The sequence below is a fragment of the Manis javanica genome, chromosome 3, assembly GCF_040802235.1.
Source record: "Manis javanica isolate MJ-LG chromosome 3, MJ_LKY, whole genome shotgun sequence".
Classification (NCBI taxonomy): Eukaryota; Metazoa; Chordata; class Mammalia; order Pholidota; family Manidae; genus Manis; species Manis javanica.
The window spans coordinates 24,026,346-24,052,676 of NC_133158.1; the positions used below are offsets into that span (position 1 = coordinate 24,026,346).

Below are 26,331 nucleotides of genomic sequence, written 5' to 3' on the forward strand. Positions count from 1 at the left end.
CATCTTTCAAAACAAAGATTCTAGGCTTTTTTTCAATTTTTGTTATTTGTTGTTTTGTCTGATTTCTGGCTTAAACAACAGAAATTTCTTTTCTCTTTTTTGGAAGCTAGAAGTCCAGGATCAAGGTGTTGACAAGATTGGTTCCCCCACTGGGCTTGCAGCTGGCTGTCTTGATGTGTTCTCACATGGGCTTTTTACTGTGTGTGCACACCTCTGGTGTCTCACAAAGATTCTGTTTTAATTAAAAGTGCTCACAAGTTTTACAGAGAAGTCTTCATAGATTTTCATAAAGGTTTCTGGCACATAGATAATGTATTCAAATAAAAAATTATCATTAGGGCATGACCCCAGATCAAAATATTCACCTGAACTTCATCATCATACAAATATATGTCTTTACCTCCATTCCTCTCTTGAGCTGCACCACTTCCTTGCATCCACACCCCAGTGACAGAATTACCTTTCTGTTTTTAAGTAAAAGAAAGCAGAGATCTAATTGAAATACCATTGTGAATCTACCTGATAATTTTGGGGTTTTTTTGTCCATGGCAAATTATTTAGCCATGAAGAAAATTGCTATAGTTCTGAGCAATTTTAATCTGTTCAATCTGTGACCAGTCAGTTCAAAGAAATCAGCACCACATAGTAAGACAACATAAATAGAATAATTATTAGTCCCCGTATAGAGGAGATGTGGGTCTTAAATTACATAATTGTAACCTTAGAGTAAAAGGAATGGCTATAATAGAAGTCAAAGTCTACTAAACATTTTTTAAGCCTCTCCCGAGCATCAGATTTCATGAAGTTTTGGTTTAGAGATCCATGGTTTTGCCCATATAGAATTCAGTTTGAAATAGTGTTTTAGACCCATATTTATTACTAAACATTGACATTGGTCTGCTCTATATTCTAGATTTTATGGAGCACTTTATACATGTCATGTGTAAAAACTTAAGCATTCATAAATATACTAGGAATTTATTTTTAAATTAGTTCAAAGGTAACCTTGATATTAAGGAAACTAGACTACATATTTTTTTCTGCAGCAAATTTATTTTGTTTAGCTGAAATTTAGGAGAATGTCAAAATTGAGATTGATGTGGGGAGAGAGAATTAGAGAGACAGACACAGAAACAGAGAGATTGAGACAGAGAGAGAGCTATTTTTGTTAGATTTTGGTATGTATGTTTCTTGAAATTTAGAATAATTTGGAAAATTTTCTTGATTTTCTTAGCTCAGGAACTGTTACTTACCATTGGATTTTTTAAATGTTTGTATAATTTGTGAATCCATCTGTGTCTGATTCTTTCATAGCTCTTGGACAACTTTCTACTCTGTTAAACTGACCTAATTAGATTTTTTAATTCTTCTAGGGTTATTTTTTGTACAGTAATATTTTTCTACTGATCCATTTGCATAACGTGGACTCATATAATCTCTTTGGATTCTTTGAATTTCCTCTGTGTTTGTAGCTCTTCATATCTTAGGTGTGTATTTGGGCTTTTATTCCTTTATCATATACTATGTACTTAATTGTTTTCCTATTTTAACTGTTACAGAGTGAAAGAAACAAATCAATCATTCCTAGTATTCAAGTGTTTTGACACATTTCTCCTTATATTTCCTATAATATTTACTTTTTAAATATTGCTTCTATATTTTTTTTATACACCTTAATAACATATATTCTTTGTGGATTCAACACTTTATCATTTTAAAGATTTCTCCTTTTTATCATTTACTTTTACCTTCTCTAATACTAATATGGTGACACTGATTTATTTATATTTGTATTTGTTGAATATACACTTGTCCATCTCTATTTCTAACAAGGCGTGACTCTCATTTAGGAATTAATTAGGCTTTGCTTTGTGATTCAAACTGGGAGTATCTTTTAATAGTTCTCTCACATTTCATTAATATAGAATAATTGTTTGGATTTATTGTCATTTTCATATAACACCCTTATTTATTGTTTTTGAAATTTTCCACATAGTTTATGATTCCTTCTTTGGTAATGTAGAAAGTTGGTTCTAGTAACTGGTTTGTAGTGATTTCCAAAAAAAGAACGAAGCAGTGCCTCTATGTGCATAACTTAAAACTGGACGTTTCTAAAGCCCTCCTAAAAGAAGCAGTTGCTGAAAAGCAGCATAATAAAGGAAAAGGGATTGTATAAATACTTGCATGAAAGGGTAAATTATATATGCAAAATAAATTTTTAAACTGTAAGCCTCTTTTATACCATATATTTTTGTAATTTATAAATTTTTTCACGGTATCATTATAATTTGAGACAGTATAGACTATGGTTGATACTTAAAGTTTAATATCAAACTTTAAGTCCCATCTTGTGTTAATTTAGCATATTTCTCTTAAGCCTTTCTGTAAAAAGGAAATATAAATATAATTTATCTCACCGGATTGTTTTAAGGATTAAGTGAGATACTTTGTATAAAACACATTGCATAGTCCCTGTCTGTCTTGCCAATGGGTTTCAGCCCCAGGCAAGTTCACTGTGGATTCAATGTGACCAAAGAAATGACAGTAGAACTTCCTTGGGGTGAAAGGGTTATACCCAACTTTATTTCCACAGTGGCAGGTCAATCACTAAAATCCCATCCATTCAGAGCGAGTCTCCACGTAGCAAGCTGGTCTCTGCCTCTGGGCCTCTAGGCCTGTACAGCCGTCCTCTGTCCTCCCTACCTGCACAGCTGTCCTCTGTGCCTCTCCCACACAGCCATCCTCTGGGCCTCTGTCTTTGGCGCTGCCACCATTCCAGCCTCTGCTCTGCTCTCCTGCAGCCTTACAGCCTTGCCACCGTGTTGCCCAGAGCACTGGGCAGAGCATTTTATTATATAGAGTCAATATCAACATATTGCCCACATGTGTGTAGTGAGCTAGCCAACCAGGGCCAGGTGAGAATCCTGGCCACAGGAACTTTCATTTTATCCACACTGTCTTAGCTAGAACTGCTATAACAAAATAACATAAAATGAGTGGTTTAAACAACACATTTACTTCCTCAGTCTTGGAATTCCTAGGTCACGGTGTTGCCTGATTCATTTTTTGCTGAGAGCTCTTCCTAGCTTAACTTCTTGCTGTGTCCTTGCATTGCAGAGAGCAAGCTTGAGCTCTCTGGTGTCTATTGTAAGGGTACTAATTCTATCAGATTGGGGCTCTGCCCTTACGACCTCATTTAACCTTAACTACTTCCTTACTGCAAATACAGCTACACTTAAGTTTAAGACTTCAATAAATGAATTGTAGGAGGACACAGTTCACCATAGCACTGCCCATTACATTTTTTAATACACCAGTTAAACTTAGTACATCAAATATATGGTTGCTCTCAAAATTATTTCTTCTCTTCAAGTAGTAATTCTATAGCATCTTATTACGCTGATGGATAGTGACTGTAATGGGGTATATCGGGGGGACTTGTTGATGGGGGGAGTCTAGTAAACATAATGTCACTCATGTAATTGTAGATAAATGATACCAAGAAAAAAAAAGTATGTCTTCTCTTAAAATCCCTGAATTTATTTTTAACTTAGCTAAAATGCACCATTTTAATGATTTTAAAGCATACGATTCACTGGTTTTTAGTATATTCACAGTTTTATGCAACTACCACAATTCTCTTGGATATTGTGCAGAAAAGAGGTAACTTAGAAGGTCTGACTGCTGTGTTTGAAAGGAATGCTTAAAATTTAGCCCTTGACTAGCATATGGGAACTTAGATTTCTGTAGGTTTTTCACTGCCCTAACTAATAAGAATAGCTCACTGTTCCAATACTGCTTATGCAAGCAATACAGTTTATGCTGGATACCTTCTGTCTGGAAGTGGAAATCCAGTATGTGTCAAGTGGGGGCTGCCTACATGACTAGTGACCAATAAAAACCCAGGTGCTGAATCTCCAATGATTTTGCTGTTAGACATTTCACAGGTGTTTCAAAGCAAGTTGCTTTTGAGTCTCTTGAGAGAGAATTTGGAAGCTTGTCCCTGATTTCCTCCAGTTTTCACTCCAACATGCCTTTTCCCTTTACTGATTTTGCTCTGTATGCTTTCATACTGTGATGTAATGAATCATGTCTCTGAGTACTACTATATGCTGAGTCCTATGAAGCCCCCTAGCAAATCACTGAATCCTTGGGTGGCTTTGGAGACCCCTGACATAGGTATGTATGTAGGAGTCATATTCCTGTGTCAATGTTTTGAGCAACTGCAAACTATTTTCCACAGCAACTACATCATTTTACATTCCCACTAGCAATATTTGAGGGTACCAATTTCTCCACATTCTTTTCAACACTTGTTGTTTCTTTTTTTATATATAGTGTCTCACCTAATGGGTGTGAAGTGGTATATTGTTTGATTTGTATTTTTCTAATGTCTAATGATGTGGAACGTCTTTTGTGTGCATATCTGCCATTTGTATATCTTTTGGTAAGAAGTGTTTATTCAAATCCTTTGCCTATATTTTTTAATTGGGTTGTCCTGTCCTATCATTCTTGAATTGTAAGAGTTCTTCACATAGTCTAGGATTAGACCCTTATCACATATATAATTTACAAATATTTTCTCCCATTCTGTGCCCGATGACATTGTAAATGCTTCATAAAGGTTGGCTGTAATTATTATGTTTTGATCATCATATCTTCAAATCATCACTAGCCTTTTTTAAGTTCACCAAAATAGATAGCCTCATTTGTGCATATATTTCTGTGGTTATTTTTTCAGACCCTGTAATTTTTGCTATGTTGACAGCACACTGAATGTCCTATATACATTGGCCAAGTACTTCACACATTTCAGTAATTACCTATGGAAAGGTTATAAATACATCTGTCATATGCTGGAAATTTTGCCTAGAGTAGAAGTCTATCAACTGTCAACTCTTGAATTCCCTCTGAGAAAATGCTAACAATTGCTCAAATCCTACTTCGGGATGCCTTTTGGATCAAAATCCCAAATGTTTGGTAATAAATGCTTCCTTCTCATTTGAGGGCTGTCATTACCCAGGCAAAATAATTCTGCTTTATACTATCTTTGATACTGGCTTCCAACACTATAACCAAGAGTTTTGTTAACTGAGTTGAGGATAGTTTTTTTGAAATATGTTTTCTTACTACTTTGCTGCTAAAAGAGAACACATTGTCTCTAATTATTAATTTTTCCTTGTCAGCTTAAAACCTTTACTTTCAATTTTGCAATTTCTTAACCCCCTGAAATACTCCCAAAGAAAATTACTTATAGTTAACCTTTTCTTTGAAGTTTCTTTTATGAGGCAATATTTTTACTTTGTGTTTTTAAGATAAATATAGACACCCTCACACATACATATGTAAAATGATACAGCCAGATTGGATCAGGAATTTTTAACCTGAAGTCCAAGGATAATCTTCAAGGAAATCTATGAAACCTGAAATTTTATGTAAAATTTTGTGTATATGTAAGTTCCTTTCCACCTTCTTACCAGTGTTGTTCTCTGATTCAAAAAATGATAAGAATCACCAACTAGACTAGGTGATGTCTTAGGCCTGTCCATATCAGGGTGTTTTGTTTGTATTTTAATTCAATTACTAAGCATCAATTTGTAGGTGAGTAGATGCTCAGTGAAGGAAAGAAGGGACCTTATCTGTCTTTGTTCACTATTGTATCTTCAGCATGTGGATTAGAATACATGCTCAGAAAACAATCATTATATTAAGGAATGAGTTAGTGACAAAGAATTCCTCTGTAGGGATGGGCTTCGTAAAGACAAGACTCCTTTTAAAATAGAATGAAAAGTTAATTTTCATAAAAAAATTAAAAATTGACTTTGTTGTTGGGTTACACGTTGGCTAGTTCTCTCAAAAGTTCTTCCAGTAGCACCAAGTTCTTTGTAACTAATACTTGAGAAGCAGTCAGGATATTTGATTTTCCACCCTGGTTGTGCTGCACACCAACTTATACTCATTGGTAAGTTGTTTCCTTCAGTTATTAACTCTTCCTTAAAGATGGATCAGATGTCAGCAGTGTGGCAGAAAGAACGACAAAGCCTGGGGAACAAAAACCACATTAACTCAGGTTCCTTTCATCAAAGAGCATACAAGCAACAGACAAGTGAATAAAGTACTGTCATAGTCTGGGTGGGGAGGTGTCATAGTGCACAGGATGTTCTGGGAGCAGAAGAACAGGCCATTTTATTGGAGGGGAGGTTTTATTACCTGCCAAAAATAGAGAGATCTCCTGTTTTTGTTCCACATCATACTTGGCTTTTTTGATGTTGAGATAGAAATGTCATGAGATCGAAAGATGGAAACCAATCAAAGGGGCTTCTGTTTCCTTTGCTCACTCTTAAATGCAGACAATACTCAAATGCTTTCACCCCTGTTTAGAGGTGAGTTTCTTTGATTTAGGCACCTATTCTGAGCCTGCATGTTGGCATCACTCATTCAGACACCCAGGGGAAGAACAAAGATGGGTTCTGTGTACCTTACACTTGAGTGTTTTTAGACCGAACCAAGCTACTGATTTTGAGGGCTGGTGGGTGAGGGAAGAGAGATGTTATGACCCACTTTTTTACTTTCCTTGAGGCAAGAAGTTTGTGTTCATGGTGATTTCCATTCAGAAAAATTGTATTGCACCTGGGCCACTGGGGGACAGTATGTCTTCTTACCTACCAGAAAAACATGAAGAATTATCAAGGGTTCGTTCTCCTCCCCTAATCACAATGCCTGCCACCCTGAACCAGTCTTTAAAGAGGGAATTTGTAGGCATCTTGTGTTTTCTTTCTTGTGTGGGACTTGTTAGCGTGAGGCACTGTCCTTGCCACTTTGAATTACTAATGCATTTAATACTCACAGATAACCTTGTGAATGCTACTATAGGCTCCATTTCATAAATGGGGAAGCTGAGGCCCAGAATCTAAGCAACTTGCTCAGGGTCACTTTGAGGTGGAGTTTAGATTTGAACCCAGACACTCTTATCTGGAGTCCATGATTTTGATTCCTAAACTATAAACAACTCCCAGATGTTGGCATATTGTACATTTAAAAAAAAATGATCAAGAAGTACAGTTTCCTAATTCCATCTGCATCCCTTCAGATAGAAAAAGGAAAAAAATATGCCATTGTGATGCCAGGGCATTCCAGGCCCCCTCCAGTGGGTTTTGTGCCTCACTTTGTCTGTAGAATAAGGATATAGTGACAACACCTGCTTTGGCCTCTATACTGTGGGTTGGAGAACTCAGGCATTCATGGCAGAGGTGAGACCCTGATGGGTGGTAGAGCTGTGCATCTCCTGTGCATGTTCCCCTGCTCTCTAGGCTCTAGGCACATTGGCTGTGGTGGTGGTAGTGGTGGTGTGTGTCTGTGTGTGTCCAAGAAGAAGAGAGTGAAGGGACGTGAAAAGTATGTGTTACCTGTGGTAAGCATCTTCCCACAGCCCCAGGGCTTTTTAAGTCACTTCTGTCTTAGCCTGCAGTGATTCATCTTTCAGATATCCTCTTGGTTTGTTCCCGCACCTCCTCCAAGGTCTTGCTTCAAATATCATCTTCTCATAAAGGATTGCACTGGCCACCCCATTTAAAATTGCAGTCCCTTCTTTGGACTCTCTATGCTCTTTCTTTTTACTTCGTAGCACTAGTCACCATTCAAACTGTATATAAATTGCTTGGAATCTGCCTGCTCCAGCCTGGAACATGCATTCCCTTAGGAACTGTGTGTTTATTTACTTCTCTATCCTCAATGTGTTGAATATGGTCAAACACATAGTGGGGACTCTATAAATACTTGTTGAATCAATAAGAGATATTAATCCAGGATCCGCCACCAATTACTTTCTACATGGTTGGTGTGCTGCTTAAGCAAACAGATTTTTTTTTGTTACATAGGTGGAGACACTCATGATTATCCACCTTTCCAGGGTGCAAGCGCAGCATTGCTTGTTACTGAAATGAGGAGTACAGGTGGATGGATGACGTATTCAAGGGGCATAACAACTTAATGGACATGCTTTTTAACTTGCATTAGGAAAGCTAAGAAAATGCTTCTCCCCACTTTTGATAAGCCGGTGAATTCAAGTCAGTGGCATTTTCTGCTGCCATTTATCCCTTTACAGAAAGAATTTTTGCTTTGTGTTTGCCCAAATCAGTGTGCATGCCACTTTACCTTGCGACAGAATGACAGAAAAGACAGAATGCCCAATAATTAGATGTAAATTTTATGCTTGTCATTTTGAAAGGTTATGAATCCCCTCTCTTACAAAGTTTTCTATAGAGGATACTTTAGGACAAAATATCCTTTCTGTGAATCAATATGCTGGTAATTCCAACAAAGAACAACTTTGTAATTTGAAAGAATTAGTAACAAGTAGAGCATATAGTGCTTACATTTATCCCTTCTGCTCTCTACTGAAAGGAAATAGGCATTCACTTATTTTCTCCTGAACCAAAGTTTTAAGACATAAATATTGACAAAATAGACTTTCTCCCTTCCTAAGGGATGACTCCATCTTTCTTCTCCGCTATATTGGGAGGTAAGAGTAAACAACTTCTACTGTTAGCCAAACAATATACCGGTGGGAGCCTGTGGCACTGTGAAAAACATTGAATCCGTTGTCAGAAGATCAGTTCTAGAGCTCCATCACTTAGTATCTGTGTGTCTTTTGGCAAAACACTTACCCTCTGAAAACCTTTGTTTTTCAGAAATGGGGTTGGATTAAAAATCTGAAGTCACTCACACTTGATGGTACCATTTTTACTCAACATACCAGAATGCCATTTGTTATTTGTTGGTGGTTAGAGAGCAATTGCACTGTATATCCTAATGTCACTACTTGGCCCTGATCTTGGAAACCAGAGTCAAACCCCTGTTTTTGCAACCTATTATAAGGGTGAGTTGTCTCTAGGCCTCACTTTATCATCAAGTCAGGAGGAACATAGAACCAATCTGTAGGGTTGCTGTGGGGTGAACCTGGGCTTACTTAGCACAGTCTTTATTAGTCGCTCAATAATGGGTACTTATTACTGTCATTATTCTTCATGTCTTCAAATAGGAGACACAAGGTTTATCCTCCGAGGAAGGGGAGGTAGAAGTTGATTTGTGGTTCCAAAACCTAATCTTTTTTCCAAAGCTGAGCACATCTCTGCCTCAGTTGAGTGGTTGTGATTGTATTTGTCTCTCTCTAGCAGGACTTCTGGATTCTGTCAGTGAGTGAGTGATGTAGAACATAACTCTGCTTTGGGTTTCCGTACCAACTTTCAATTAGAAGATCAATGGTCCACTGGGCGGACTCATTTCTGGAACCCACTGCCTGCCATGAAGTTTATCTCAATTTTTTGTCCACTCCCAGCATCATCAGGGACATCATGACAGCCTTGCAGCCTAAGGCACACCATACAGAATAACTAATATACTTCCACACCAGAATGAGAAGCATACATAATTCAAACTCAGTGGATCTTTCCTGTTAGAAATATGTTTTGAGTTTTGCTTGAACAGCTCCCAGATTACTCCCTTTCACGCTTTCTCGTATATGTATTGATGCATTCACTGTGTGCCAAATTCAAAACCGAAAACATTTAAGGAAAGGCAGACATGGGGTACTTCAGCTGCCAAAGAGACAGGTGCAAAGGTTCATGAATATTACTTGAGGAGCTACGGAGCATGTAACATGAAAGTACGGCCTGCAGGTGTTCCGTGTTCAGGCAATTAAATGTCAGGGAAGGCAGTGGGAAACATAGAGTGTCTTTGAGGAGATAATAACACCAGCAGTTGCCCCCAGAAGGGCTTAAAACAGATGGTCTCCAAGAAAGTGTGAAATTATGACTGAGTACAGAAAAGACAACCTCAGCTCTGGTTGTACTTTTGTTTGTGAGAAGGATTCTCTGGTTCTGGCAGGCTTAGAGAGATAGAGCCAGGGATGGGTTCATTGTTTCTCCCCATCATACAGGAGCTTGGTTGAATCTGAATTAGAGTATTTTTAATACACAATAAATAAAGCATCAAGAGCCAAAGCAGATTTGTTATAATCCTATACACCTTCTATTGCACAGAATTTATCCTCATGAGCATTTATGATAGGAGACATTCCATTTATGCAGACATAAAAGAAAGGTATTTCCAGCATTTCATTTGAAGCTACCCAAGTGTTCTTTTTCTTTGGTGAACAGTTGTAGCGGCCATCTGGTGCTTGAAACAGCCTACTGTGGTTACAGATATTCCCTCCATTTTTATTTCATAAATAGTGACCCATAATCTTGGATTACCTGCATCTTAATAGCCTGGGATGCATGATTCAAATGTGCATAACTTGTGCTCCAGCTCAAAATCTATCTAATCAGAATTTTTGGGGAAGGGGTTATAGATCTTTATTCATTTATTTTTATTTATTTATATTTTGGTATCATTAACCTACAATTATATGAGCAACATTATGTTTACTAGACTCCCCCCAATTATCAAGTCCCCCCAACATACCCCCTTACAATCACTGTCCATCAGTGTAGTAAGATGCTATAGAATCACTACTTGTCTTCTCTGTGTTGTACAGCACTCCCCGTGCCCACCCCCTACATTATGTCTGCTAAATAGTAATGCCTCTTTTTTTCCCCCTTATCCCTCCCTTCCCACCCACCCTTTGGTAACTGTTAGTCCATTCTTGGGTTCTGTGAGTCTGCTGCTGTTTTGTTCCTTCAGTTTTTTCTTCATTCTTATACTCCACAGATGAGTGAAATCATTTGATACTTGTCTTTTTCCACCTGGCTTATTTCACTGAGCAGAATACCCTCTAGTTCCATCCATGTTGTTGCAAATGGTAGGATTTGTTTTCTTCTTATGGCTGAATAATATTCCATTGTGTATATGTACCACATATTCTTTATCCATTCATCTATTGATGGACACTTAGGTTGCTTCCATTTCTTGGCTATTGTAAATAGTGCTGCGATAGACATAGGGGTGCATATGTCTTTTTCAAACTGGGCTGCTGTATTCTTAGGGTAAATTCCTAGGAGTGAAATTCCTGGGTCAAATGGTATTTCTGTTTTCAGTTTTTTGAGGAACCTCCATACTGCTTTCCACAATGGTTGAACTACTTTACATTCCCACCAGCAGTGTAGGAGGGTTCCCCTTTCTCCACAACCTCGCCAACATTTGTTGTTGTTTGTCTTTTCTGTGTTAGCCTTCCTAACTGGTGTGAGGTGATATCTCATTGTGGTTTTAATTTGCATTTCTCTGATGATTAGCAATGTGGAGCATCTTTTCATGTGTCTGTTGGCCATCTGAATTTCTTCTTTGGAGAAGTGTCTGTTCAGCTCCTCTCCTCATTTTTTAATTGGATTATTTGGTTTTCGTTTGTTGAGGTGTGTGAGCTCTTTATATATTTTGGATGTCAACTCTTTATCAGATCTGTCATTTATGAATATATTCTCCCATACTGTAGGATGCCTTTATGTTCTATTGATGGTATCCTTTGCTTTTCATCTTGATATAGTCCCACTTGTTCATTTTTGCCTTTGTTTCCCTTGCCCAGGGAGATATGTTCATGAAGAAGTTGCTCATGTTCATTGTCCAAGATCTTTATTCATTTTTAATGGGATCTCTAGGAGAGTCCTTTTGCATACAAAGAATACATCAAAGCATATTAGGAGTAGTACCACTGTTTTAGGTTAATGATCTTTTCAAAAGGCCACCAAATGTGTGAGTTTGAGCTGGAAACTAAGAGTTTTTGGAATGGATTAACATACCATTACATACATTTTTTTTTCACCCAAAAGAAATAGTGTCTTGTGATGGGGAAGGCCATGGGGAAAGACATATTTTTATGGGGCTTGTCATATATAGCCAGAAATCAGAAGGAACACAGTTTGAAAGACCTTCTAGGGAGTAGTTGATCATAGGATGACCAAGTTAAGATCAAGACGCAGAAATGGACAATAGGTCCACAGAGAGAAGATCTTTGCCTGCCATATTTCTGAAGGCCTATTTATGTGCATTTATACACACAAGTGCATTTGGAAAATTGCCAAAAGAAAATAGAAGAGAAAGAAGATCAGTGGCCTGAATTAACCCACTGAATAAACTGATGTGTACTTTCTATGAATACAGTTTCCATTAGGAGTCATTAACTACAGCTAATAAGAGTCAGTTCAAATTCACTTAAAGAAATGTAATCATCAGCTCACATATCTGGGAATCTCATGGATAAACCTTGCTTGGGACAAATCTGGTTCCACAGCCCAAATGATGTCATCAAAACAGCCCCCATCCTCCAGTTTCATTTTAGATTCATTCTGGTGCTTCATTTTTTTTTTTAAGGCTCTTTATGTGGAAGCCTTTGGAAGCTCCAGGTTTCTACCCACCAAATCATTTTAGACTGTAAAATAAATTTTTCCCCTAATATTTTCACGAAAAGCTCTAGAATCAAGTCTTATTAGCCAAACTTGCATCATGTGCTTGGGAATCAATTTAGGCAGGGAAATGGAATATCAGTTGGTCAGGTCTGATTTACATCTCTTCTCAACTTGGATAAAGGACTTTTGTCTATCCAAACCACTTAGGTTTGGAAAGTGGAGGACTTGGTTCACCAAAGAAAGAGTGGAAGGTGAGAGGTACGATGGATTTGAAGCAGGTAAAAACTATAGATGTCCACTATATACTTATGTTACTAGGGAAGCAATATTGAGTGAATTAGTGACCCAGGTATTGCATTTAGAATTCTTTAGCCAAAACCAATCAATTTTGCACATACGTGTTTCTATACTTTTATTTGTTCTTATGGGTTAATAGTAATTATTTGAATATGATTAAGAGTTAGCTATAATGGAGCATGGTGGGTATTTAGGGCAGCATACAATTCTGTGTGATAGTGTAATAATATATACGTGTTATAATACATTTGCCAAACTCATAAGATGATACAACACAAAGAGTGGACCCTATTGTAAACTATGGAGTTCAATTAATAATGTATCAGTTAGCTCATTGATTATAGCAAAGAGACCATACTAATGCAAGATGTTAATAATAGGATACATTGTAAACAGAGGAGAAAGGGTATATGAGAACTTTGTGTACTTTCTGCTCAATTTTCTACATTGTAAATCTACAATTGCCCTTACAAAAAGCCTGTTCATTAAAAACATAAACTTAGCTATGCTTATCTGATTTTTGTCTGTCCATGCTTCTAGAAGAAACAGTCCTTGCAGGAAGAATGCTGTCTGCTTTGCACACTGTATGTTTTCTACATGTAACATTGGGATTGGCATGTAGGATAGGCCCACAAACTGATCAGAAACTGGTTCAGAAATGTTTGAGAATGAAGTGTTGTTCTTTATTTTTAATTTTAGTAAGAAAATACAGTCCACAAAGCATACCCAGTATTACATAATATCCCCAGATGAGTCTGGGTCAGCACTCCATGAGCAAACAGAGTTATAATTATGTAGCACAAAGTATGAATATTCATGCTAAGACTATAGATAGCCTCACATCAGTTCAGGTCAGTTTTTGCCTCCAAATGAGTTATAAAATATTTTCATTTGTTGAAGATTCATCACTCTTTTCATAACTGAGACTGATGTCAGAATCACCCAACTACTTATTTTTAAAGAAGTAATGAACCCGTTGTCCCCGAAATGTATCAGGGTTTGAAGTCAGGGTCATAGTAGGATGTGTTCTCACAGTTCTCCCTGCTGTTCTTTTCCACTCTTACAAACCCTTCCTTCAGCAATGCAGAATTTTTCTCTAAACAGAGACCTCTTTTATCTCCTAACACTTCCCCAGCTCATCACCATTGCTAAGATCTGGCATTACGCACGATTAGGTCCCCATTAGGTGTGGCACAAGTATAATGGCAGCAGGCCACATTTTGTTAAACAGAGAACAAAGAATAGGAGAAGAGTTCACTTCTCATTGGATTTTCTTTCACTTGCTGCTTTCAAACATACACCAGCTGTCAGGAGACTGCTGTTTCTTGGTCTTTCAAATGCTCATTTGAGGGGTGAGAAGAAAGAAGGTGGAAGCACGGACAAATGAAAGAAATGGCTTATCCTTATGCAGCATGTCTGTCTCCTCTCATTTGTTTTGCTTCTGCACTATTGAACTGAACAACCAAATAGAACCAAATAGAATACTTAACTGAATAAAAAGGGTGTGTGTGTGCTAGTTTCACACATAGGCACTCATGTGGGGCCTTTGAACATCTCTTGCTATTTTTTATAAAGACTAACAACACTAAATTGAATTTATGATCATTGTTTGACAGCTGTCCAGTCATCATTTCTGCCATCAGTGATTCAATTTTAAAGGAACTCTCACACTTGGGAAAATCACTGTTACAGTATTTCATTTGTTTCTAAATTTCCTTAGGTTATTACCCATACATTTTGTGTGTAACCTGGATCCACAGAGATGCTGCTGACCTTACAGTTTCTTTTTGGCCAAAATGAATATCTGTGATCATTAAAAAGGTTGGAGGAGAAGGCTCCCAGACAGCAGGATACAGCAGGCCCTTTGTGTGCTCTTCTTGGAACATTCTGGTGGCACAATGAATAATGTATCTCCCCATTTGGCTTTCTCCTCAGTGCAAGCAGTAAGAGGGAGAAATGAAATATGGGCATGACTCTGGGAGCACACCAAACCAACCAGCTTAACAGAACCACCCTGCCCTTGTCCCTGGTGGAGTGGCCTTGCTCTGTAATCAATAAGGCAACGTGTTCCCACTGATTACACACACAGAGAACATTTATTTATTTTTGATTGGTCACGTGCTCTACAGGATGCAAAGTAAAAGACACAGCATGGCAAAGCCACTTCGGTTTGCATCACAGGTTTCTGTACATGCATAATGCAAAAACATGCTATCTACCCGCCTATGTGACTGAGATGTAACTCACATCTGAACCCACAGGCTCATGTTCTGAGCTTATATCCAAGCCCGTGCTTCCCGTTAGGTGTTCTAGAGTCTATTTGCAGCTGTTGCTATTTAAGTGTTTCTGCCCCAAGACCAGGTGTTTCATCAAACAGCCTATTGGATATTTTAGGATGATTGACTATATATCAAGGTCCTAGACTCTGGGCTGTTTTGGTAGTACTTCATACCTGCCATTAGGATTAAGGGCCTAAACACAACCCTAAGGTGCAACACCTGGGAACTTCACAGCAATTACAAGTAGAGTTGAAACTGATATTTTTATTTTTCTAAGAAGAAATCATAGTATTGAATTTTTGTCCTTTCCCAGCAGAGTTGAGTCACCAGGTTTGCAGCAGATAAAAAATATTTTCAGCAGAAGAGAAGTACATTCACTTAAGAGCTATGCTGGCAAAATGTGGCCTTTTACCCCATCCCTCATGGTAACTGCAGAGTGATCTAGCACAGGGAACAAAACTGTGCAGGGTTGTTTTTCTTTATTGCTATTCTTAATTGGTTTAGGGCTGAAAGTCATTTGTGCTCAATTCATAACTTAAAGTACTAGTTATCAGAAATAATGAGCTCTGATACTGAAAATTCAATAGGTCAGTCAGGGGCTCAAGAATCTACCTTTTATCAACCACCCTCAACCACACTTTAGGGATAATACTTTTAGGCATAGCCTGACTTTTTTAAATTAAGTTGCCTTCTATGAAATATTTATCCTGAGATCACACCTACTATTGATATGGCTGAGCCCCTAGTACCTTGCCATCTCAACTACCTTTTAGGATTGTTCACAGATACCCTATAAAAAAAATCTACATTTAGCATCAATGGATTTTTCCAAACCCTATCTGCTCACTAGCTTGCTCCTTTATGTATTTAATCTTTTGCTGACCTTTCCCTTGAAATGGGACACTTACAGGAGGATGCAGGAAGAAGTTGGTGGACCAACATTGATTTTTGTCTCCCCACCTCAAAATAGGTTTTAAAACAAAAGAATCAAATGAGGAAAAGAGTTTGAGGATCACTAGTTGGAAGCAGGGTTGTGCAATAACTTCTAATATTTGATGAACAAAAAGGGAGAATAGTTGAGAATAGTCAGACCTTTAACCTAAATAAATTTCTTCTCTTTTCTGAAAACCCAAAGGTTTTCCACTCTCTGTTGAAACATGAAAGGAGGTTTTCCTTAGCTCAGTTCCTTCCATCTTCCTTTCTAAATATCTGATTTGCTCAGACACTAGTCCAGGAGAATTTCTGTGCTACAGAACTTTAGGGGATGTGGGTGGTGGCATAGATGTAGCCTAGTGATCGATTGGCAGCAGGTAGATTTCAAGGAGTGGAGAAGCCAGGCAAGCATGATGCACCAGTACTTGTATCTGCACTAAATCTTCCAAGCGGGCTGAGATCAGTGGTTTGGAATCTTTAAGACTCTCTGGGCTGTTGGTGGCCCAGCTCTTCCTTCCTTCTTAACCATGGTTTTCAAGAATTCCGAGGAGGATGGGAAATCATTGCCTTCCCCTCCCCTGAGAGATCTCTAATAATGTGAGCCTTTCTCCCTAACTTCTCCAAGGGATGTGAAGCACTGAGGTAACTTTTCACCCTCTTAGGAATCCAGAAATGAAAACACCAATCCCAATACCCTGTTACTAAAATAAGATGAGATTCCTTACTCATAAATAAAGGGCCGTGGTTACAGCAGGAATGCTGAGAATAAGATACCACCACAAGTCAAAGGACCATTGTGTCCCCCCGAGGATGCTGCTGCTTTGCTCTTTCAGAACCCGTGGGGGTTCTCACAGTTAGCTGCTGGCCAACTCTGAGTGTTCTGCAGGTGGGTTAGTTTAGTCTCATACCTTGATAAATTGATCCATTTTATTTGTCTGAGTCAGTTTTATTTTCTGTTCATGCCTGTTTACGTCTCAACTGTTAGTCCAAACATGTACCAAAAGTCCTTCTCTAAATGTTATAATGCACAAATTGGTTGGGAAGACTCTGCGTGATAGACAGTGTAGGAGTGTGTCTAAAGCCAGTGCTGCTGGCTGATCTTCTCTTAGGAAATGAAGAGCTAGGAACAGAAGGGTCTGTGTTAGCACTTTAAAAACTTTAGCGTGTAAAATAATCACCTAGGGAACTAGAGTAAAAAGGCAGATTTTACTGGTACAGTCAGTCTTCACTGGGGTTTAAAAAAAACAAGTGGGACATGATTACAGGGTGTTGGTCCACAGTCTCACTTTGAGACATTCTGGCTTCTGTAATTTTCTAAGATGGCCTGAAAGTCATGGCCACTCCTGGTTACATGGATTAATTTACTGTGATAAAGGAAAGGATGGGTTTTCTCTTATAGGCTTTGAAAATAGCAAATACAAAGTATTTTGTACATACCTTCAAGACACTTGAGAGTCACTGTGGCTGCTACACAAAGATAGAGAAGACTTGGTGATACCTCCCTAAATGTTTAGGGGAAATAAGGCAACTTTTTAACTCTTTTATGTCAAAAATGTTGGTAACTTTGGGCTAAAGGTCTTTAAATTACAAATATCAGTTTTCTACACCTGGATAGCCAAACTTTCTAAAATCTCTCCCATCATCTTTGTGAAACCAAATTGCTCATGCTTGAAAGGCTGTGGATTTCCTTAGATGAGAACTAAATACAGTTCCATTTATGCTAAATTAATTTCCAGGCAGTGAGCTTGGTTAACCAAGAGAAAAAAAAAAACAACTTTAGATGAAATGTGTTATTTATAGAAAATGCAAAGCATCATTATTATCAATTCTTGTTACAAAATACACAGAAAAAATATCACTTTTGTTATTTAAATATGGCATGCATAAATTGAGAAGTAGTACAGATGTTAATCCACAGCCTCTCAGCTGCATCCTGGATAATCATTATTATGTTTTATTCTTATTTGGAATTACTAGTAATAGACTGTGTGTTTCTGTATGAAATTCAAATCAGGGAACACCAATGAATTGAGATGATTGATATTATATATATATATATACACACATAATTTTGGAATTGGGACAACAATAGAAATATTTCTCTCTTAGAGAAAAATTCACCAAACTTGTTGCTGTTAGTGATCTTGATTTGTTTCTTAACTAGATATGTCGAAAAATCATGTAATTCTTCACAGTTGAGTTGAGCTAACCCTTGACCAGCATCTAAATTTGTTTTGAAAATATGTAACTGTTGAAAATGTGAAATGTAACTCTCTGAATTTTGGAAAATCTGCCTTCAAACCAAGAATGTTTTTAAAAAGTTATGTTTGTATACTTTTACCCCATGCTTTTATTTTTTGTTCTTTGACATATCATCTTTCCTTGAAGTATCTCATCAACACAAGATTTTATACATGGAATGAGAAGAGAGGATGGTGGCAGTAATGTAATTCTTGGCATCTCTTAATGTAAATTTCATGTGCACATGCATGGGCCTTTATGGGAAAATGGCTTCTTTCTCATTTTTAACTGGTGTAGAAACACTGACCTGGTTTAGTCCTGTTATTTTACAGATGACAAAATTGAAGTATAGAGAGATTAGATGATTATCCATAATTCATGGTGTTTGTAGTTGACCCAAGGCATCAAATCTCATATCACGGTTTTTCTGAATCCACATCGTACTTATTCTCAGACGGTCATTGGCTGTCCACAATCCTCTATTAAAGAGGAGAATTCCATTTGGTCATTTTGTCTTATTAATTTTTCTTCTATCCCAATATCAACATGTGAGTTACAAAAAAAACGATTACAAACCTTTAAAGAAATTACCTTACTATGCTTCACCTAATTCCCACATCAACTTTATACTTTTTCCTCAGTCCTGATTCACCTGAATGAATTCAGTCTCATCCTTTTACCTATCAACAAAAAGCTGGTTACGAAGGTTTTCCAGGAAGGTGGTTGCAATTCACGCTCTCTAAGATAATCATATCTAAGAGGAAGTGGATTGTCAGCTACAGGGAGATATATAATAGTACCTTACATAATAGCCACTGGCCTTTATATCTCAATATTCATCAGACAGTGCCTAAGTCAGCTGATCGAATACATTAAAAAGTGAAAAAAAATTACTCTCATAACAAATCCTTATTGACCATCTACTATGTATAAACTTCTGTACTTGGTACCATAAGACATACAGAAATGGGTAAGATGCAGTCATACTCTCAAGAAGCCTACAGTCCAAAGAAGACAATGGAAAAGGTACAAATGCACTTCATAGAAAAATATTCTATCTGCAGGGAGATAGAATTTGAGAATCATGTGGTTACAGGAAAAAGGTGAGAGTCTAGAAAAGCTTTCTTGAAATAAAAAGAACTTGAACTAGATTTTAAAGAATGGAAATGACTTTCATGGGTTTAGAAGGTCAGATCCATTTTGACCAGTATTTATTAAATGTGTACTATAAAAGCATATGTACTTTACCCTGCTACTTAAAGGATGGTTTTGTGGATTATTTAAGTTCTTAACCTTTTTCCTTGTTCAATGACAAAATAGGTTTCATGCACCTAGTTTCTTTTATTGTGAGAAAATATTTAGAAACTTACACATTATGTTATACTCAAAACGTCAGTGAACTAGCTATAGACCAGTTTGGGTGTTACTGAATTTCTGTGCTAAGGCATATATAGTCCCAGTTATGTGACACTTAAACAAGTGTCCCCATATAAGGGTCCATAAAAGTGGAATAAGTAAAAAAGAAACTGGACGTTTACCACAGACAATTTGAGAATTATGACTCTATCTTTTTTATCTACATAGCTAATGAAAGAAAGTTTTTGTACATATTTTAACATTATAGAGCTGTTTCTCATTATTGATGTATCTGTGAAGTCATTTTTGCTTGCTTCTAATTGTATCTCATTATGGAGCAGAAAATTTTAACTTTTTTACATTGGATGGTCTTCTAGAATGACAATAGCAGAAAAGGGATGTAGGAGGCACAAAATGTAAACAGAGTAAAAGGGTGGGCTAAAGACAGATGGAACAAGAAGAAGCAGAGAGAAATGGGGTTGCTCAGCAGTCATATGTCTGAAATTTTTTAGTGAGACTAACTTAGCAACATGAAATAAGAAAGTCTTTATCTCCACTTCATGAGCATCCATGGATTAGTCTTCAATGGGAAATTTCTACCAGAAGCTGACAATAGATCCGTTATTTGTTGCTTTTATTTCTTGGTAGTTTATGTCTATTATTTTCATTTTGCAGTAGTTTCCTGTTGTTTGGAAGATGTTCTTCATTTTTGAACATTTTTCCTTCTCATTTCAGATGATTACACACTGCATGGCCCGATTTTTACCCAAGAGCCAAGTCATGTAATGTTCCCGTTGAATTCTGAGGAGAAAAAAGTGAAGCTCAATTGTGAAGTTAAAGGCAATCCAAAACCTCATATCAGGTTTGTTAATTTAACAGCATGTGTTTCCTGGCATATAGTTTGTATTATCAAAACCAACAAAAACTTATGGGGTACTGATTACATAAAGATCTTCTAGGCATCATAAGATATCTTGAGACACTGAAGAGATGAAGTGTTTCCCTGATTTCTCTTTGTGCTAGTTCACCGTTGGTGTATAGGAATGCAACAGATTTCTGTGTATTAATTTTGTGTCCTGCAACTTTGCTGAATTCAGATATTAGTTCTAGTAGTTTTGGAGTTGATTCTTTAGGGTTTTTTATGTACAATATCATGTCATCTGCAAACAGTGACAGTTTGACTTCTTCCTTACCAGTCTGGTTGCCTTTTCTTTCTTTGTGTTGTCTGATTGCAGTGGGTAGGACCTCCAGTACTATGTTGTATAAAAGCAGGGAGAGTGGGCATCCTTGTCTTGTTCCCGATCTTACAGGAAAAGCTTTCAGCTTCTCTCTGTTAAGTATGATGTTGGCTGTGGGTTTGTCATATATGGCCTTTATTATGTTGAGGTACTTGCCCTCTATACCCATTTTGTTGAGAGCTTTTATCATGAATGGATATTGAATTTTGTCAAATGTCCTCATACACCTCTGGTGGGTATGTAAATTAGTTCAACCATTGTGGAAAGCAGTATGGAGGTTCCTCAAAAAACTAAAAATAGAAATACCAGTTGACCCAGGGATTCCACTCCTAGGAATTTACCCTAAGAATGCAGGAGCCCAGTTTGAAAAAGACATATGCACCCCTGTGTTTATTGTAGCACTATTTACAATAACTAAGAAATGGAAGCAACCTAAGTGTCCATCAGTAGATGAATGGATAAAGAAATGTGGTACATATAGACAGTAGAATATCATTCAGCCATAAGAAGAAAACAAATCCTACCGTTTGCAACAACATGGATGGAGCTAGAGGATATTATGCTCAGTGAAATAAGCCAGGCAGAGAAAGACAAGTATCAAATGATTTCACTAATCTGTGGAGTATAAGAACAAAGCAAAAAGCTGAAGGAACACAACAGCATCAGACTCACAGAACCCAAGAATGGACTGACAGTTGCCAAAGGGAAAGGGACTGGGGAGGGTGGGTAGGAAGGGAGGGAGAAGGGAAATAAGGGATATTATGGTTAGCACACATAACTTGTGGGGGGGGCACAGGTAAGGCAGTATAGTATAAAGACAAGTAGTGACTCTATAGACTCTATAGAATCTTAGTACACTGATGGACAGTGACTATAATTGGATATGTTGTGGGGACTAGATAATGGGGAGAATCTAGTCACCACAATGTTGGTCATGTAATTGTATAGTAATGATACAAAAAAAAACCTGCACCAAGGTACAATATAATAAAATTGCATAAAACCAGAAAATAAAAAATAAAAAAGGAGTTGAAGTGTTGCAGGGCAGCTGCATCTTGGGAGGTCTCTCCCTGCACCCTATGTGAAACCTCAACTGTGTTGGGGGAGGGTTTTTGACCCTTAATGAGAAAGAATTCTCAAACAGGTCTGACTAGAGTAGGTAATGAAGGAATTCATTAAAGCGAGAGTAGCAGTGAATGGCAGGTGCCTGCTGGCAGCAGAGAGCAAGGGAGAACAAAGGGAGGAAAGGGAAGCTCATTGAACTCCTGCTCTGCATAGGGCAGATCCCTTGCCAACTCCTAAAGTCAGGGTCAGCAGACGTCCAGTGTCTGCTTGAATCTGCTTGATGTGGAAACTAATCCTCTACCACCTTAGGATATGGGAGAGCCACAGAGCACTGGATGGATTGAGATTTTGTTCTGAGAACTTCCCAAAGGCAAGAAAAGGAAAATTTTGCGCAGGTTACTAAAGAACACAATTGTACAGCTGCAGTCCTATCCGGATCACCTAGGCAATGGGGATTTTCAAGCCCAAATCAGAGATCTCAGTCAGTAGCCCTTCTGTACTTGTCTGGAGTAGGGCAAAGAGAGTGAACACTTGCGCTTAAGTCTAGAAAATAGAAGGAAATAGTGAAGTAACAAAGACGCTTGCCACTAGAAAAGCACAGAGACAAAGCACAGTAAGTTGAGCAATGAGGAGTTTTTACTTAAGGCAAAAAGTACACACTCAAAGAAGGGAGACCTCAGAGAGGAGGCACACTTGAGGGCTTAGGATCCTGTCTTTTAAGTCTTTCAAGAGTGGGGCAGCTGCGTGTGGTGTGGGGTGGGGCTTAGGCTTGACATGTGGTCTCATGATGTCTCTCTACAGTGTGAGACAGTATGTCACCATCCACAGTCAGTCCTGTAGATATTCTGTAAGGTAAACTTAACACAAGGAATTTATTGATCCTGTTCTTCTCAAAGATAGTGTTTACTGGTAACATGTCATTTAGGACTGCTTGCCCTGCCTTAAGGTAGGTTGTAAGCTGGTTACCATAGAGTATGTTAGAAATCTTACAACCCAACTCCCTAGATTTTAAAATGGAATCTTAGCCTTAGTCCCTCCTGTTCTTACTATGCTATTTATATATCAGCATTTTCATCATAGGCAGAAAAAGTTAATCATGATGCTTGTCCCATGTCCCTGACTTACCTCAATTGTGTTCACAAAAAATTTAATTCCCTACTTCTGTTTCTAGCAGTACTGGGAATTAAATATTCCTATTGACTCTCTTACTGAAAGTGAAAGCTTTAACATTTCTTAACAATATACATTTTAAAATTCATTTTAAAAACATTATCAATAAACTGTCAGGGAAGTAAGAAATGCTCAAAAGTCAAAAAGTAAGTGGGTTTGTAACCCAGAGAAGAAAATTGAACTCTTAAAGCAGTTTTTACCTTGATGAACTATGTGTACTGGAGCTTTGGATTTTGCAGCTTCCCAGGGTCTGGGGACATAGGACAAAGCCTAGACTCAACCAAGAGGAGAGCACCTCCCAGAATAGACCTGGGATCCAAGGATGCCATCCTGAGAGTAAATGTAATGAGAAATAAGCTTGCCTCCCCAGGGGACTAAAAAGCAAAACTAATTGCCTATTTCAGACCTTGGTGCTAAATTGTTTTAATAGCAGAAGAGACAGCTGAAAGAAAGAACTAGTATACTGCAAGATACACATGAAGAAAACAACCAAAGGTAACAGAAATGGATGAAGAGATGCAAAATATTAGAGACCCAGGGAGAAAGAGAAAGAAAAGGAGAGAGTAAGAGAAAATGTTTACACATGTCTGATCAGAGTTCCATAAGTAAAAGCAAGGGGAAATGTGGCAGAGGCAATATTTAAAGAGAAGGATAAGAATTTTCCAAAGCTAATTAGAAAGTCCAAGCCGTAGATTAATGAAGCCCAATGAATTTCAGTCAGTACAAATAGAAGTAAAAGCCTCATCTAGAATTACCATAATGAAACAGCAAAATACTAAGTCAAAGACATGTTTCTAAAAATAGCCAAAGGTATAGTACAGCTAACCTTCAAAGAGATGACAGTTAAACCAGCAGAGATGAAAATGAAACCAGCAGCTGACTTTCCAACAGCAACAAAGAAGCAAGATAGAAGACCGAATCTTCAATATGCTGAGAAACTGTCAAATTTCTATACAACAGAAATACTTTTTTAAAAGGAGAACAAGATAAACATGTTTTTCAGGAAGGCATAAACTGAAGTTTGACTCCAGAAGACTCCCACTAATGAAAATTCTAAAAGATACACATTAAGCAGAATAAAAATTATCCCAGGTAGAATATCTGAGATACAGTAACAAATGATAATTAAAGCAAGTGGTAACAGTTAGCATTCCACATAAAAATCAATTGCATTAAGCAATAAACATAATAAAAACAATACTGTCTTGTGAAGATAAGAAAAGTTAGAAGGCATGACAATAATAGAAATAAACTGAAAGTAGATATTCTGCATAATGGATTATCTATATGGTTAAAAAATTGAAGTAAAATTGGACCCCTACCTCACAGCATACACAAAGATCAATTCCAGATGAGCAGAAAACCTTCATGGGAAATTTATAACACTTTTAAAAGATACCTTTTACATACATATTTGTGACTTTGGAGGGAATAAAAGATTTCTCAAATATGACAAAAAGCAAATCATAAAAGAATATATTTAACTTCATTAAATGTAAGAACTTCTGTTCAACACAATATACTTGCAGAGTAAAATCAGCAAGCTTCCAAGTAGGAGAAGATATTTTTAATATATTAATTGGCAAAGGATTAATATCGAAAGTTTTAAAGAATTCACACAATTAAAAAGTAGGAAAAAACAAGTAACCCAGTAGAAACATTACCTAAAGACTTGATTAAGACTTCTAATACCAAATACCCTTTGAATATATCACAAGATTAGCAGTGCCATTAGTGAGCAGAAATACACAAAATGACACTCTCTTGCAAACCTACCAGAATGTCAGAAATTCAGAAGACTAAATTTAACATAGTATAAATGATATAAGAATATCCTCCAAGGTGCCTCGTTAGCACAGTAGGTCGCACATCAGTCTCATAAAAAAAAAAAGAATATCCTCCTATGTTCATGCAAGGTAACACCCACCTCCCCCAGTAGTGAGAATGAATTACTGCCATAACGCCATGGCTGATTATAGGAAAATAATTTGGGTAAACAAAGCAAGTCATAGGAGAATACATAGAGTATAATTTGTATTTACAGAATTCGTAAGTTGGTTCAGTGGAGCAGTTGTTTAAAGATACTAACATATATGATAGCAGCGTAAATAAAATAAGGAGAATAAAAAAGCCAAAATTAAAGATTATAATTAACCATTGTAAGGGGAGTGATTGAAATCAAAGTGGAAATAGGACACTTCAATTGTAAAAATATTCTTTTTAGAATTGACCTTCACTGTCTCATGATTCTTTGTAACTTCAGATATCTTATATATTTAAATTTTGTTATTTTTCCTCTATTCATACTTAATGGTAAATTTTTTAAACTAATAACTAATATATAATAGTATGTAAAAAAACAGAAGAATGTATACAGCATAATGTAGGGGAGGAAGAAATTGGAGTCACCACGAAGGATTCACAGAAGTGGGATTTGAATTGAGATAGGTTGTATTTGAATTGGCAGAGGCTCAAGGACATCTCATAGAAGTTAAAATATAGTATTTGGATAGTGGAAATTATTTTAAAATTTAGTTTGTGTGCCTATTCATTCTTTATCAAACATCATCATTCATCACACCACCTCAGTGTTTTTCAAATTGAATTCCAGCTTATATGGAGTTGGCTCAGGAATTACTTGGGATGAGTAATTATAGTTTCTACCAAAGATTTCACCATAGAAGCTCTGCTTTGAACTGGGGTATGTATTAGGATTCTGAAAAATACGTTCTCTAGGGAAGGTGTTTAAACTACTGTATTAATCAGCTGTACTGTAGCAGGTACCGTGCTAGGTTTTCATTTGAAGATTAATAAACTGTATGAATGTTCCAGCATTGTGCTTTTTGGGGGACTGCCTGGAGGTGGCAGTAGGTACAGTAGTATGTATGCTGTACGTGCAAGTAAAGGATGCACAAGTTCTAGGGCAGCCTGGAGGAAAGTCAGGCTGGAGAGGGAAGGGATCAGGAAAGTTTTCCAAAAAAAGGAAATATTTGAATCTGAAGGTCAAATGATCTTTTGCCGTATGGTCAGGAAAGGAAGTACATTCCAGAAAGACAAAAATAAATAAATAAAAATGCCCAACATTTCTCTAATGGACCACATAATTAGGGTGAACACGCAATTTATCATCCAAACCAGGACACTTTTAAGGGTGAAAGGCCACTGTTAATGGTTATACAGCAGGTGTAAACCCGGCATTATCCTGAGCAATCTAGAATGTGTGGTTACTCTCCCTATAATGTGTTGAATTTAAGGCTAAATCAAACATTTTAAAATGTCTTATGTAGTTAAAAAAAATTCAAAAAGCAAAGGTTCCTACGTACATAAATGATGAATTAAACGCCCCAAATTTTAGTACATAGCCAAGCGTAAGTTCAGATGCGAGCCATAAATGAAAACAAATTTTACAGCAGA

General features: G+C 37.2%; 1 protein-coding gene across 8 annotated transcripts in view; it reads left to right on the forward strand.

Moving 5' to 3' along the window:
* The window catches only part of CNTN4 (contactin 4), a 927,209-nt gene that overhangs the window by 588,711 nt on the left and 312,167 nt on the right, over positions 1-26,331 (forward strand). For all 8 annotated transcript variants that reach the window (XM_073230952.1, XM_073230946.1, XM_037019370.2 and 5 more), the window contains one exon: positions 20,180-20,306. In XM_073230952.1, coding sequence (XP_073087053.1) covers positions 20,180-20,306 — 127 coding nt within the window. The remainder of the gene's footprint in view (positions 1-20,179; positions 20,307-26,331) is intronic.